The sequence below is a fragment of the Corvus hawaiiensis genome, chromosome 13 (assembly GCF_020740725.1).
Source record: "Corvus hawaiiensis isolate bCorHaw1 chromosome 13, bCorHaw1.pri.cur, whole genome shotgun sequence".
Classification (NCBI taxonomy): Eukaryota; Metazoa; Chordata; class Aves; order Passeriformes; family Corvidae; genus Corvus; species Corvus hawaiiensis.
Window position 1 is genome coordinate 21,699,922 of NC_063225.1, and position 14,224 is coordinate 21,714,145.

At 49.2% G+C, this 14,224-nt stretch overlaps 1 protein-coding gene across 4 annotated transcripts in view; it reads right to left on the reverse strand.

Moving 5' to 3' along the window:
• The window catches only part of CSNK1G1 (casein kinase 1 gamma 1), a 105,608-nt gene that overhangs the window by 54,816 nt on the left and 36,568 nt on the right, over positions 1-14,224 (reverse strand). For all 4 annotated transcript variants that reach the window (XM_048317720.1, XM_048317722.1, XM_048317719.1 and 1 more), the window contains one exon: positions 6,971-7,386. In XM_048317720.1, coding sequence (XP_048173677.1) covers positions 6,971-7,148 — 178 coding nt within the window. In that variant the 5' untranslated portion in view covers positions 7,149-7,386. The remainder of the gene's footprint in view (positions 1-6,970; positions 7,387-14,224) is intronic.

Consider the following 14,224-nt stretch of genomic DNA (forward strand, 5'->3'; position numbering starts at 1 on the left):
GGACAGGGAGTGACATCATTCAGAGCAGGCAGGAGCTGGAGCAGCTCTTCCATATCCACATGGCAGCATTAAAAAACATGCCATGTCCTCCTCAGCACACGGATACAACAGCCCTGGGAGACTCAATAAAATTAGAGGTATTATGAAGATGGGAGAAGACACACAGTCATCTTTAAATCCTGAAACATCAGGGGAAATTTAGTTTACTTTATAACAGCTCATGTTTTCTGCATTTAACCTCTTTTGATGCTTTCCCCACTGTATCACTCACGGTACTTCTGGCCTCTACATCTGTGATTGGGTGTTCCTAGGCCCAGTCTGCACCAAGCAGATTGTTTTTACATCCCTCAGGAATGGAATATGTCATAGCTCCAACCTGTTTTGGTACCTGCTGATGGTCTGTAACATAGGACAGGGATTTATATGTGAGGTTAAATATCCTCAGAGGGGGTGTTTTCTGCCAGCAGAGCTGAAAGCTGAGCCCCAGCATTAACCCCTGACACACAGGGGGGTTTCCATGTATTTCTTTCCATCTTTAGAAAAAGACATAGTACTATGCCCAGACCGGAAACTAAGGGTAGAAAGGAGGTTTTGCAGTTTCATCAGGAACCCTCTGACACCAGAAAGCACTGAAAGAGCTCACAGGCCAAATCCATGGCAAAGCAGGTGGCAGATAAACCCCTCCACCCTCTGAGACAGACTGGGATTCCAGCCAACAGCAGGGGGGAGAAGACCTGAAGACATTAAGGGAAGGAAACCTAAATGCACCTGGATTATCTGCTCTGTATTAGCTACCAGCAAATGAGCCCCATTGGCAGCTCCAGCTGTATCCTGTTCCCTGAAACTGCCTTTTCCCCTCCTCGGATAAGGACATGGCTCCTACCAAAATCCCAGAATGGCTTGGATTGGAAGGGACCTTAAAGCTCATCTCATTCCACCCTCTGCCATGGGCAGGGACACCTGCCACTGTCCCAGGGTGCTTCCAGCCCCATCCAACCTGGCCTTGGACACTGCCAGGGGCAGCCACAGCTGCTCTGTGCCAGGGCCTCAGCACCCTCACAGGGAGGAATTCCTTCCCAATATTCCATTCTGGCAGTGGGAAGCCTTTCCCCCTTGCCCTGTCCCTCCATGCCTTGTCCCCAGTCCCTCTCCAGCTCTCCTGGAGCCCCTTTAGGCCCTGCAAGGGGCTCTGAGCTCTCCCTGGAGCCTTCTCCTCTCCAGCTGAGCACCCCCAGCTCTCCCAGCCTGGCTCCAGAGCAGAGGGGCTCCAGCTTTCAGAGCATCTCTGTGGTCTCCTCTGGACTCTCTCTAGCAGCTCCAGGTCCTTCTGATGTTGGATCCCACGGCTGGAGGTGGCTCTGCAGGTGGGGTCTCACAAGAGCAAGGCAGAGGGGCAGAATCCTCCCCTCCCCTGCTGCCCATGCTGGGGAATCAGCCCAGGACATGGTGGAGACACTCAGTTTGAGCACACTGGGGAAGGGAAGCTCCAGCCCAAATCCCTGAGGAAGTCAGATGCTCTGAAGAGCAAAATAAAACCCCAAGGAGGGAGGCATGAGAACTCCACTCCCTATGGATCCTGTGACCCCCATCACAGCCTTGGAGATCCACCTCCACCCAGGGAATGATGCCCCACAGATCCTCCATCAACACGTGTGCTCTCCCACCAAGGCAGGGCAATGGCATTTGGGAAGCAGTGCTCTTCCAAACTTGTTCCAAGGCAAGGAAGGACATGGCCAACACCCTCCACGTACGTGGAGCCATAATCCAGTCTATTATGGTCTGTTTCATGAGGCTGAGGACTAGACAGAAGATACTTTTGGTAATGAAATTCCTCGGTTAAATAACTAGGGTTAGCATCAGGCCAGCAGCCGAAGGTAAATGAACCAATTCATCCTCCAGTTCATCCCCTTCGGAGATCCTCAACACAAATGGGTCCAGCCTCTGAGCTTCAAACCTTTCCCAAAGCTGCAGCCCAAGATGCTTGCTTTGCCAGCTGCTCTAGGGAAGTAAATCCCAAAAATCTCTCTGCTGGCTTGCTCCAGACTGAGATCTCCCCCTTGATTTTGCCGTCACACTGTCCAAGCTGCAGTGGTTTACTCTCCCTCCTCCTCTTCCTGGGCAGCACAGGGTGTGCGGAAGAGCAAAGGCTTACAGGACACAGTGACCTGCCCACTGAAACAAGCCCTGAGCAGCAGCTGCACCTTCATTTAGCACGACCAAAGATCCGCAGCACAGCGAGGGGATGTGACTGTGCTGGCAAAAGCCCTTCAAGCTGAGTCAGCACTTTTGATGGAGCAGTTAAGTCCAAGCCTCAGTTTTGGGTAGTTCCACTGACAATTATGAACTCCATATTCCAAAGGAGAAGAGATGCATTACGTCAGCAGCACTCACGTGGGAAACTTCCCCCTGTGGATTTCTCAAGGCCTTGGCAGTGAGATGTCCTGAACGTACGGATGGACTGGAGAGGGCAGAGAAGCCCCAAAGGATCCAAAGTGATGCATCTGCACAGACACCAGATCATCGGGCACTTGGGACATGCCTGACTTGCTGTCCCCTCTAGAGCAGGTTTCCAACTAACAGCTCCTGGTGTAGGTGCTTCCCAGGATCTACTCCTACCCTGCCCTCCACATCTAACCTTATTCCAGTCACACCATGACTTGGTATTTTGGAGTTACAGCCCCAGGATCAGACGGTATTATCACCTTGAAGTATTTATTTTGCTGGTTTACTTGTTTTGAAGCAGAGCTCCTGGCTTCAAACTGCAGCGTGGGAGGCAGCTGGGTGGTTCTCACTTCTGGGAGTACCTTCCCAGTTCCAATCGAACTCCTCTGACCTGGCAACCTCCAGAGAAGCAGCTTTTCTGCTGGTTTGGGGCTTGCTGCTCTTCTAACATTTTTTACAGTTTCAGGCAGGCTGAAAAACGGTGTTCGCTGCCATTTTTAACTGACACCTGAACACACTGTTTTGAAAATGCCAGATAATGTTTCAATTAGATCAAAAAGATTTAGGCTCCAGTCTACAGCTCTGGGGCCCCCAACAACCAGAAGGACCTGGAGCTGCTGGAACAAGCTCAGAGGAGGCCCCGGAGCTGCTCCAAGGGCTGGAGCCCCTCTGCTCTGGAGCCAGGCTGGAAGAGCTGGGGGTGCTCACCTGGAGAGGAGAAGGCTCCAGGGAGAGCTCCGAGCCCCTTGCAGGGCCTAAAGGGGCTCCAGGAGAGCTGGAGAGGGACTTGGGAGAGGGAATGGAGGGACAGGACCCAGGGAATGGCTTGAGGGAAGAGGAAAGGGTTGGATGGGATATTGGAAAGGAATTGTTCCTCCCTGTGAGGGTGGGGAGGCCCTGGCACAGGGTGCCCAGAGCAGCTGTGGCTGCTCCTGGATCCCTGGCAGTGTCCAAGGCCAGGTTGGACGGGGCTTGGAGCACCCTGGGCTAGTGGAAAGAGCCCCTGCCCATGGCAGAGGGTGGACAAAGATGAGTTTGAAGCCAAACCCCTCTGTGATTCTCTGATTAAAAGAAATGCCTGCTGTAACAAGAACTTAACATTTATCTTAGAAATCCCTCCAACCTACCAAAAACACAATAATAATTTTACATTAGTACCTATTTAATTGCTTTACTTAAACAAGAATGCCAAACACTGGGAAAAAAAGAGACTTTTGAAGAGCCTTATTAATCCCTACCATGGCTCATGGTTCAGGACTTTGGGAGAATACCAGGAACATCTCCTGGGTAAGCTCTTGAGCCAGTTTAAGGGGGCAGCTCACATGCCTGGCTGGAGAGGTCTCTGGTGGAGTTCACAGCCATGGCTGAGCACAGCACTCCATACAACAGGTTAAATCCCCATGAACCCCCAAATCCATGCAGGGTCTGGGGTGGGGACTGGCACTATATTCCTGCTAGTGGGTTGAGCCACTTTGGAAACCAAAGCTCTTGCAGACCCCCTACTCTGCAGCCTGTCTGAAGAAACAGCCACTGCCTAACCCCGTTTCAGCTCATGACTCTGGGCCAGATCACAGAATCATTAAGTTTAAGACCTCCAAGATCATCAAGGCCAACATTCGAACAAATCCCACCATTCCCACTAAACCACACTGTGCAGTGGCACGTCTTCTCCTTTTCTGAACACTTCCAGGGATGGTGACTCCACTGCTTCCCTGAGGAGCCTGTTCCAATGCTCAGCCACCCTCTCAGCGAGGAAATTTTTCCTAATATCCAGCCTGAACCTCCCCTGGTACAACTTGTGGCCATTTCCCCTGTCCTATCCAATGTTAAATTTTGTGTTCATCTCCCCGTCTCAGCTTCTCAAGGGCTGGAATCCAACTGTGCTGCTCCCACATGCTACAAAAAAAGTCATATCCTTGGGTGATCTTCAGGAAGAAAGATCAACCCTGAGCAGTGAGCTGGATATTTACAGCAAACAGCTTCATTAGGTACGTGCCATCTCCACCCCAAACAATCAGTCCCTGATACAAGACTGGCTTAAACTGAAAACACAACACCTCAAAAGAGAGAAATTCTTCAGGGAATTGGAAAAGCCTATTTTCCCTTTGCTTATCAGTGCGTGACTTTGTTCTGCCTGTGATACTGGTGCTTAACTGCTCTGAAACCACATAAAAAACAGGCAAAAAGCAGAGGGCACATCATTCATCTTCGCAGGACAAAACGTTATCAGAGACTCGTGCACTCGGATTTCAGCCGCTGCTTCTCCTTCCCCCCAGCAATAATTACCATGGGCTGTGCAAGAGCAAGAGCTGCTGCTCGAGCCAACAGGAGCTCTTAAAGTGATGGTGACTGGCAAAAAGCAAGAGAAATGAAAAAAAAAAGAGTCATACAGCATCTGTAAGAACCTTACAACGATGTGTTATCAATTTGTTACAACAAGTTGTTGTTATCAGTACGTGTGGCTCATTGCTTAAATTTTTAGTAAACCAGCATTAACAATACATGCATTATTGGAAAAAGAGCCACGTAATTAGCAGGTGTTGCATATCCATACTTAAACTGAATTTCTCTCTAAATTAACTTTTTCAGAAGTGAAATCTCATCTGTAAAGTCCATGCCATGAAACTATACATGAATCACAAACCCAACACCTCTAAAATTTTGAGAAATGTGAAAAAGAATCATGGAAATGGGAGCTGCTTCCCCCCCATGTGGGCAGCAGGGGAGGAGAGGATTCTGCCCCTCTGCCCCACTCAGGTGAGGCCCCACCTGCAGAGCTGCCCCAGCCCTGGGGTCCAACAGCAGAAGGACCTGGAGCTGCTGGAACAAGCTCAGAGGAGGCCCCGGAGCTGCTCCCAGTGCTGGAGCCCCTCTGCTCTGGAGCCAGGCTGGGAGAGCTGGGGGTGCTCACCTGGAGAGGAGAAGGCTCCAGGGAGAGCTCAGAGCCCCTTGCAGGGCCTAAAGGGGCTCCAGGAGAGCTGCAGAGGGACTGGGGACAAGGCATGGAGGGACAGGACCCAGGGAATGGCTTCCCACTGCTAGAGGGCAGGGCTGGATGGGATACTGGGAAGGAATTGCTCCCTGTGAGGGTGGGCAGGCCCTGGCACAGGGTGCCCAGAGCAGCTGTGGCTGCCCCTGGATTCCTGGCAGTGCCCAAGGCCAGGCTGGACAGGGCTTGGAGCAGTCTGGGATAGTGGACGGTGTCACTGCCCATGGCAGGGGGTGGGATGGGATGAGCTTTAAGGTGCCTTTCAACCCAAATCCATCTGTGATTTTGTGGTTCTGTGATTTGGGCACCAGCTGAATAAACTCAAGAGCCTTACACCCAGAGGGATCCACTACAGCTGCTGAACCTCAGAGCAGAGCTTGGATTACAGAGCAATTCAACATCTCCCTGGGGATCCTGAGATCGTGAGGTTTGCTCTTGGGGGGGCTTTGAGATGCAATAGAGCAATTCATGTTATGTCACTGTAAGGATCCAAATTTATCTTTAGCTGCCAATTATACCCATGTGCAGGAAGGTGGGAGTTTCCATCCTTGTCCTTGGTTTCTCTCCACCTTAGGAGTGTTATCTCTGCTCAGGTGAATCAGTAAAACTTCTCTGATGCAATGCTGAAACCAAAATACCCATTTACTGAGACACACCAGCAGTGAGCTGCTTGGTCTTCACAGCATGGAGCAGCAGCACCTGTATGGATGTGATAACCAAACCTCAGAGTGGGAGATTACACAGATTCACTGAACATGAGTAGGAATCTACAAAGACACTATCAGTAGTGTTATGACCCTTGAGTTATGAGGCTGCTTCCCCCACCTCATTTAAAACACAATCATTGTTTTTTTAGGATGACTTAAGAGCCCAGTGCCCTGCTCTGCACTGGTCTCCTCAGCAGTCCTAAACAAACAATGCATTAGTGGAACCATCTGTTTGGGCAACCAGCTGCAAGACGTGGTTAGGAGACCAACAGACCATGAACAAATGTCGGGCTGCTGGGTCGGCTGAGGGAGCCAGATGGCCACTTGGCATATCCTCTGCTCCCCAGCAAGTCCAACACAGGCACAGGGCAGGGAGAGGGTGATGGGGCTGAAATTAGTGAGGTTAGAGAAGGACGTGGAATCAAGTCTGATCCCAGCCTGAGTGCTGGGAAAGAGTCTCACCCATCCCTTTAAATGGGCGTTCTAGCTTATAAACAAAAAATTGGGAGCAAGATTTAGAAATTCACAGTTGAGAAGGTTTTTTTTCACCTCAGGCAAGACATTGAGCGCTGTGAACAGTCTTCATTTGTTGGGATTGTTCAAAATTTGCATCTTTGGCCTCTCCAGTGTATTCCCTTTGACTTTATGCAAATCAAAATCATGCTAAGAGTTACATCTTCTGAGTCAGAAGCTTCGGGTAAGGCAGCTCGACACTTGGAAAACAAGACAAGCGCACGTGTTTCTCGAGCCGGGGTAAATTTTTATGTATTTATATTCCAGTGGTGAAATGCTAATTTGCATAAGGCAGGCCACTAAAATGCTTACTTCTTACCTAGTCTGAGTTCTCCAAAGTTCCCACACCCAATCTTCTTGCCCACTCTGAAGTTGGGTCCCACCATGAGAACGCCGGAAGACGCCGACGAGCTCGGCCGAGAACCGTGCCCACTCCTTCCCGGCATTCCTTTCGTCGTCCGCTGCCTTTCATCCTTATCCCTATTAGGATGGTCCATGATCTTAGTGAAAAACCTCTGCCAGCAAGCTGGCAGAAAGGACTTGGAGTACACACTCTTCTCCTTAGAACAGAAATTTATATCCAAAAGTATCTGTGTTGGAGTTCAAGAGAGTCATGGAAACTCATGGAGTTCTTTTGGCACCAGATCCAGTTTCCTAATGCATCTTGACAATGTACCAAAGGGTCGACTCTGTTCTTGAGAATTCAGTAAAGGCAGGCTGCTTTTGGTTTCTTACCTGGGGAAAAGAGGAGATATATGAAATAAAGATCATTATTTTAAAATACCAGGTGAGGAAGGTACAACAGGGCCAATGTCCAGAACTTTCCTGGCCTCAAGGAATTTAACAGCTATACGAAAACTTTATCATTTTCTTAACAATTTTCTGATAAAAAGCCCTGATGTCATGAAGAAATGTTAAGTGCTGCCCATCCACTGTTGCTACTTGTCCCATTTTTGGAAGTGTCTCAGATCAGGCTGGACGGGGCTTGGAGCAACCTGGTCTAGTGGAAAGTGTCCCTGCCCATGGCAGTGGGTGGATCCAGCTGAGCTTTAAGGTCCCTTCCAACCCAAACCAGTCTGTAATGGTTCCACTGGAGCTATCAGGACTGACACCACATGCAGTAACCGAAGCCATTCCGACTACCCCAGCGTGTCAGGTGGACACTGCAAGGAAACCCCACCTTTTAGTCCCTGTGAAGTGTAGGTTTGGTTTCTCCTCACTTCACACATTAATAAAGCACTACACAAATGCCAGACAAAAAATACAAAGGGGCCAATGAAAGGTGCCAAGAGAAGAAAATTTTGTAGCACTTAAATAAAATTCTCCATTCTTTTACCTCTTTTCAAGTTGATCTACATTATCCCGAACAACCTAAGTTGGAAGGGACCCTCAAGGATCACTGAAGTCCAACTCCAAATCGACCTCAGATGTATTTGCTAATTCAAACTGCTGTCCTACAGAGATGACCAAAATGAGGAGCCAAAACATGATTAATTATTTTTTAAAAGCTGATAACTCAGTCAAAAAGGGACAAAACATAGATGCTTCTCAACCCTTGCAGGCCAAGTGGTTCTTCCGTGCTCAAGAACAAGACCAAGGGCGACTCGCAGGAGCTGCAAGGACCCAGAAGGTCCTGCCCCACAAGCGCAGCCCAGAGGTACCATCATGGTGGTTGAGCTTCCCCTCACTTCCCAAGAAATCAGCATGATAAAGGGAAAGGTTGCAGGATGTCTTGTCTGCACAGGTGCTGCATCCGGAGATGGTATCAGGCACTCTCGGGGTGCAGCTCTCAGGCAAGAATTAGAATGAACACCCCTGGAACTACCCCCCACATCCCAGGATATAAAGGTACTGGATTGTAGCCCTACAGGAACACTGCTGCATTCAGATTTTCCAGATGTGAATGGAACAGTTCCTGAAGGTTTGTGTCCTCCAAAACAATCCCACAAGTGCTCAACGAGACCACCCAACCAAGAGTCCTGTGGAAGGACACCCAGAAACACAACCACGTAAATGAGAGCTCAAAAGTTACTCGGGCAACTGGCTCAGTTCTCCTGCAGCAATACCTCTGTAGAGGGCTTAGCAAGAGATCCTTGTGCTCATTTTGCCATGAAATCATTAAGGTTGGAAAAGGCCTCCAAGATGATCGAGTCCAACCATTAACCCGGCACTGGCCCAGTCAGTGATGATCCTCTGGTCCACCAGATGAAGCTATGCTACCTACTTCCAGTTATTCAAAAATAAAAGACAAGGATTATTACCCATCCACACAGAACAGAAGCATGAGCCCTCCTGAAATCTGACTGCTTTCCCTGGCCTCCAGCTGTGGAACACCTCTATTTCTGGAGACTTTTGGTTTGACCTAAGGCACCTGGATAGAAGGCAGAAGTCACCATGCTGGATCCAGAAAATGCAGGGAACTCCCAGCTGGAAATTCCAGGTTTTGAGTATTTATAGTATCCCAGAATCGTTTGGTTGGAAGGCACCTTAAAGCCCATCTCATCTCATTCCTCCCCCTGCCATGGGCAGGGACACCTTCCACTAGCCCAGGCTGCTCCAAGCCCCGTCCAACCTGGCCTTGGGCACTGCCAGGGATCCAGGGGCCGCCACAGCTTCTCTGGCAAATCTGTGCCAGGGCCTCACCACCCTCACAGAGAAGAATTTCTCCCTAATATCCAATCTAAACATACCCTTTCAGCTTAAAGCCCCCTTGACCTATCACTTCTTGCTCTTGCAACAAGTCCCTCTTCAGCCTTCCTGTAGGTCCCCTTTAGGTACTGGAATTCTCCTTGTCACTTGGGACTGTTGTGGATCCCTGCAGAAAACGTCACACAGCATGTCTGCAGCATATCCAGGAGGTCTGACAACCACTGGGTCACCTGAGAACCTCAGGTGTCTCAGCCACACCACCGGTTTGACCATAAACCCAAGTGACAAGCTCCCAGCGTGCTCCCCAGCAATGTGTGAAACACCATTTGCCATTCAGCACCTCTGGCCTAGACAAAAGAGCTGGAGATGTTCATGTACAAGAAATTGTTTAGCATCACCAAGCTTTACTCATCCCTCAATTTAATTCCAGATTTAATACTCAGAACTGAATATGGATAAGCAGGAAGCATCCGTTACCGGTGAACCGGCGGAACTGGTTTCTCATCACAGACATCTCCACACACTCTCAGCTGCTGTGCTTGGCACAGACACAGCACAGTTGTGTTTGCCCTGTGAAACCAGTCTGCAGGAGCAGTGATGAGGCTCTATCAGATATCAGAAAATCACCTTGACTGGACCCCACCCCAGGCTGTCCCGGGAGGAGAGACTGGCTTCAAAACAAACAACATGAAAAAGAACCATCAGTGAAACTACAGAGTTTTACTGCTGAACTCAAACCAAAAGTGAGAATGAATTCTAGTAATTGGTGGATTTACTCACACTAGTATTTCTGATAAAATTCTGGAAAGATAAAACTGAAGCATGGGAAGTTTTGGTCTATCTGCCTATTTGGTCTATCTCTGCTATGGCGAGAGAAGTAGCCACAGAACATTCCAGCCAAGTGTTGTTTTATTTCTAGTTAAAGCCATCATCTTCCATGTAATAAAACACATGGGTCTGGCACTTGGGGACATGGCTTAATGATGGGCTTGGCAGTGCTGGGAAAATGGTTGGACTCAGTGATCTCAGAGGGCTTTTCCCACCTAAATGATTCCATGATGCTGGGGTGTTCCTAGGGTTGGATCACTAAGAAAGATAAGCAGGACACAGGAATTCTATGAGTAAAAAACCAGTAACACTTTGAAAAACACACTAGATGCCATCAAGGCCAGAGAAGAATTTTTTCCCCCTGGAGACCAAAGTTATTATTTTAATCAAGGCTGAATAATTTAAGACCAAGAACTACCTACAACCTCAGAAATGGAAACAGAAAGAAATCTCCAGCAAGAGCACAAACCCTGCCCAGTTTATACCTTGCTCAGCACTTCTCAGATGGGACAAGCAACTCCATTATCCTCAGGCAAATTAAGCACGAGTCCCACCACACATTTTCTGGCTCGCAAAATAAGATGTTAACGGTTCTGAGCTCCTACGCCTCCATCCTTCCCCCGCTCCCCATCTGGATCAGGTCTCCCCAGGGAGAAGGAGGGAAAGGTCACGCCTGACAGTCTGCAAACACTAAACATCCCCTCTCAGCTGAAAGCCTCCTGTAAACAGGAATTCGGAGCAGCGAAGGATGAGTGAAGGGTGCCTCTGGGAAGCTCTTTATCACGGCTAAGCCGAGGAGCAGAGCCCAGCTGCCAGCACACCGGCTCACACACAGATCTTACGCCGTCATTACCACCTATTAAAAACACGAGTCGTAAATACAGCATCAAATATGGCCTTTGAGGACCAGCACAGCACTCAGCTTTGGAGGGGAAGCGGCAGAAGAATGAAGACCAGACTGTCAGTCACATTAATACTTAAAGGCTGCTCAGAACACCAGGATGACTTCCTGCCACGATTCAAACTTTTTTATGATGATTCCTTCCTACCTTTCCACCCACTCAGCAAGATTGCTCCTCAAAGTTACTTCCATTTGAACAGAGCCGCATGAAGATATTTCCCTAATGGTGAATCAGCCCAATTCCAGGATTGATTTCACTACAATACAGTTGGAGACACAGGAACAGTTACTTAATGAAAGACACAGGCTTGAAAGGAAATTACTTGCAGCACAGTTAGCTATGTAAAAACCAGCAGCACTGTATCCTACACGCTTCTAAACACTTAGACCCAAATCTATGTCACAACCTCTCCTCCACCAATAAACCTGCAGCACTACAGCTAGAAACCAGCTTCCAGATGGTGTTAAATCATGGAATGGTCTAGGTTGGAAGGGACCTTAAAGCTCAGCTTGTCCCACCCCCTGCCAGGGGCAGGGACACCTTCCACTATCCCAGGTTGCTCCAAGCCTGGTCCAGCCTGGCCTTGGACACTTCCAGGCAGCCCTGGAAGGCAGCTGCTGTTTGTGTTGATATCCATAATCCAGTGTAAAGGAGTGTTTAATGCATGGCACAGAGACACTGCTCACAGCCACAGAGTTTTTCAGGGGAGCCCTTCAGACACAGGAAAGGACATTGCAAATGAGACGTTGGTGTAAAGAAGCCAAAGCCATCCTTGTTCCCCCTTTTCAAAAGAAAAGCTCACTTCCCTTGGACTCAAAACTTCTTTGACCTCCTTGAGTTACTCTGGAGACCCTTCCATGATAGGAACAAGTTTTGTCAAAGTCTTGGTTTGTGGCACTATTTCAGAAATCTGTCCAAACTGAAATAGCCAATGAAGCGCACTGCTTCAAATCGAAGCAAGCAGGCCTGGTCCAGGTCTGCGTGTGGTTTTGATCCCTGAAGGAGTCACTACATGCCAGAAATAAAACTGCAAATGCCCGGTGAATGAAGTAACACCCAAAAAAGCAGGAATTCAGCCCCGTAATTCCTTTAAAATTATTTTAAGAAGAGACCCTCAAGAATACCCCATTTTGTGTTGGGATGGGTGAGCTCACCCCGCTCTCTACAGACACAGGACCACAATTCCTCAAAGCAGCTCCAAGATCATTGCTTTAGGACAAGGCACGTGCCTTCCCACTGGGTTTTCCAACATCCGCCCCACGTGCCTGTGTAATATGTCTGGTAAGTCTCCTGATCTGGAGAGCGCTTTCCAGACAAGATCTGCTACTTCCTACATGACTTCAAAGACTAGAAAATCCTCCAAGGCTCTCAACTGACGTGTTATAAACACACAGATATGAGCTCACCAGCTTCCACCCTCACACTGTGTAAAATGTAGAGCCTTCAGCAGCAGGAAACTTCACTGGCTTTGCCACAGACTGGGACAAAGGGCTCACCCTCTGAAAAGGGAGAGCAGCCAGGCTGCGGGTAAGGAGGAACAATGTGAAACCAGGACATACACGATGTGTTTGCTCACGTTTTCAGCATCTGGCAACTCATTTCATGAGCTTACACCCCTAAATTTAGAGGATCAAGCTGGCTTTGTATGCTCTGCCTCATTGTGTGTATTAACAGCTTCCAAGGTGACAGGGCTTTGCCTTTATTAAAGCGCAATTAGCAAAGCCTTCGTTTACAGCCCTGCTCTCTTCTGCATGGACACGCATCTCCACTGGCTTCATGTCCCTTCAAGCCTTCTCATCCCACTGCCTTTATCTCCCCACCTTCATGGCTCTGCATTTCTTATCCTGCTTCTGTCCTTCCAACTGGACACAACAAAATTTTCTTCTTCTGCAGCCATCTGGTTACTTACTCCTGGCAGAGTCACTGTTCTAATAACGAGAAAATAAGCAAGTTTTGAGATTTGCCCTGCTCCTGAGGAGACAAATGAACAGATTACCAAATATCCTATCTTAGAATCACAGAATCCTTAAGGTTGGAAAAGCTCTCTAAGGTCATCGAGTCCAGCCATTAACCGAGCACTGTCCGAGCATTAACCATGTCCCCAAGTGCCACATCTACGCATCTTTTGAACACGTCCAGGGATAGCGACTCCACCATGGCACTGGGCAGCCTGTTCCAATCCTTGACAACCTTTTCTATGAAGAACTTTTCCCGAGTATCAAAACTAACCCTCTCCTGGCACAGCTTGAGGCCATTTCCTCTCATCCTGTCCTTTGTGCCCTCGAAGCAGAGCCCGACCCCCCCGGCTGCCCCCTCCTGTCAGGGACTTGTGCAGAGCCACAAGGTCCCCCCGGAGCCTCCTTTGCTCCAGGCTGAGCCCCTTTCCCAGCTCCCTCAGCTGCCCCTGCTGCTCCAGCCCCTTCCCCAGCTCGGTTCCCTTCCTTGGACACCCTCCAGCCCCTCAATGTTTTTCTTGCTTTGAGGGGTCCAAAACTGACCCTGGGATTCCAGGTGTGACCTCAGCAGCACCCAGTACAGGGGGACAATCCTTACCCTGGTCCTGCTGGTCCCACTATTGCTGACACAAGCCAGAACACTGCTGGTTTTTTGGCTATCTGGGCACACCTGGGCTCATGTTGACCAGCACCCCCAGGTCCTTTCTGACCAGGCAGCCTCCCAGACACTCAACTCCAAGCCTGGAGTGTTCCACGGGCTTGTTGTGACTCAAGTGCGGGACCTGGCACTCAGCCCTATTGATCCCTCACACGGCTGGCCCTGTCCCATGGATCCAGCCTGTCCAGATCCCTCTGCAGAGCCTCCTGCCCTCCAGCAGATCCACACTCTTGGCATTACCTGGAAGAGGGCCCTGCTCTGGTGCTTGGCTATTACCCAAGCCAAGGAACGGAGGATGATGGAAGGTCAAATGCCTTCCCCACTCAGACATGACAAATACCCTTTTTGGGATTTTTTTTTGCCTTTTGTTTCCCACTCAAGAGCTTTCTGGTTACTTCAAGGATCTTCCACTGGATGTATTCCAACTCTCCCCCTGTACCCCAGCAGCACCTCCACACAGAGATCAGCATTTATCTGTGCTTCCCCAACCAGCACTACGGTGACCTGGTTTCAGTGTCCTCAATGTTGTGCAAAACAACAGAAAAACTGAAAAAGTAGGTCAAAATTCTCTGTTGCAATTT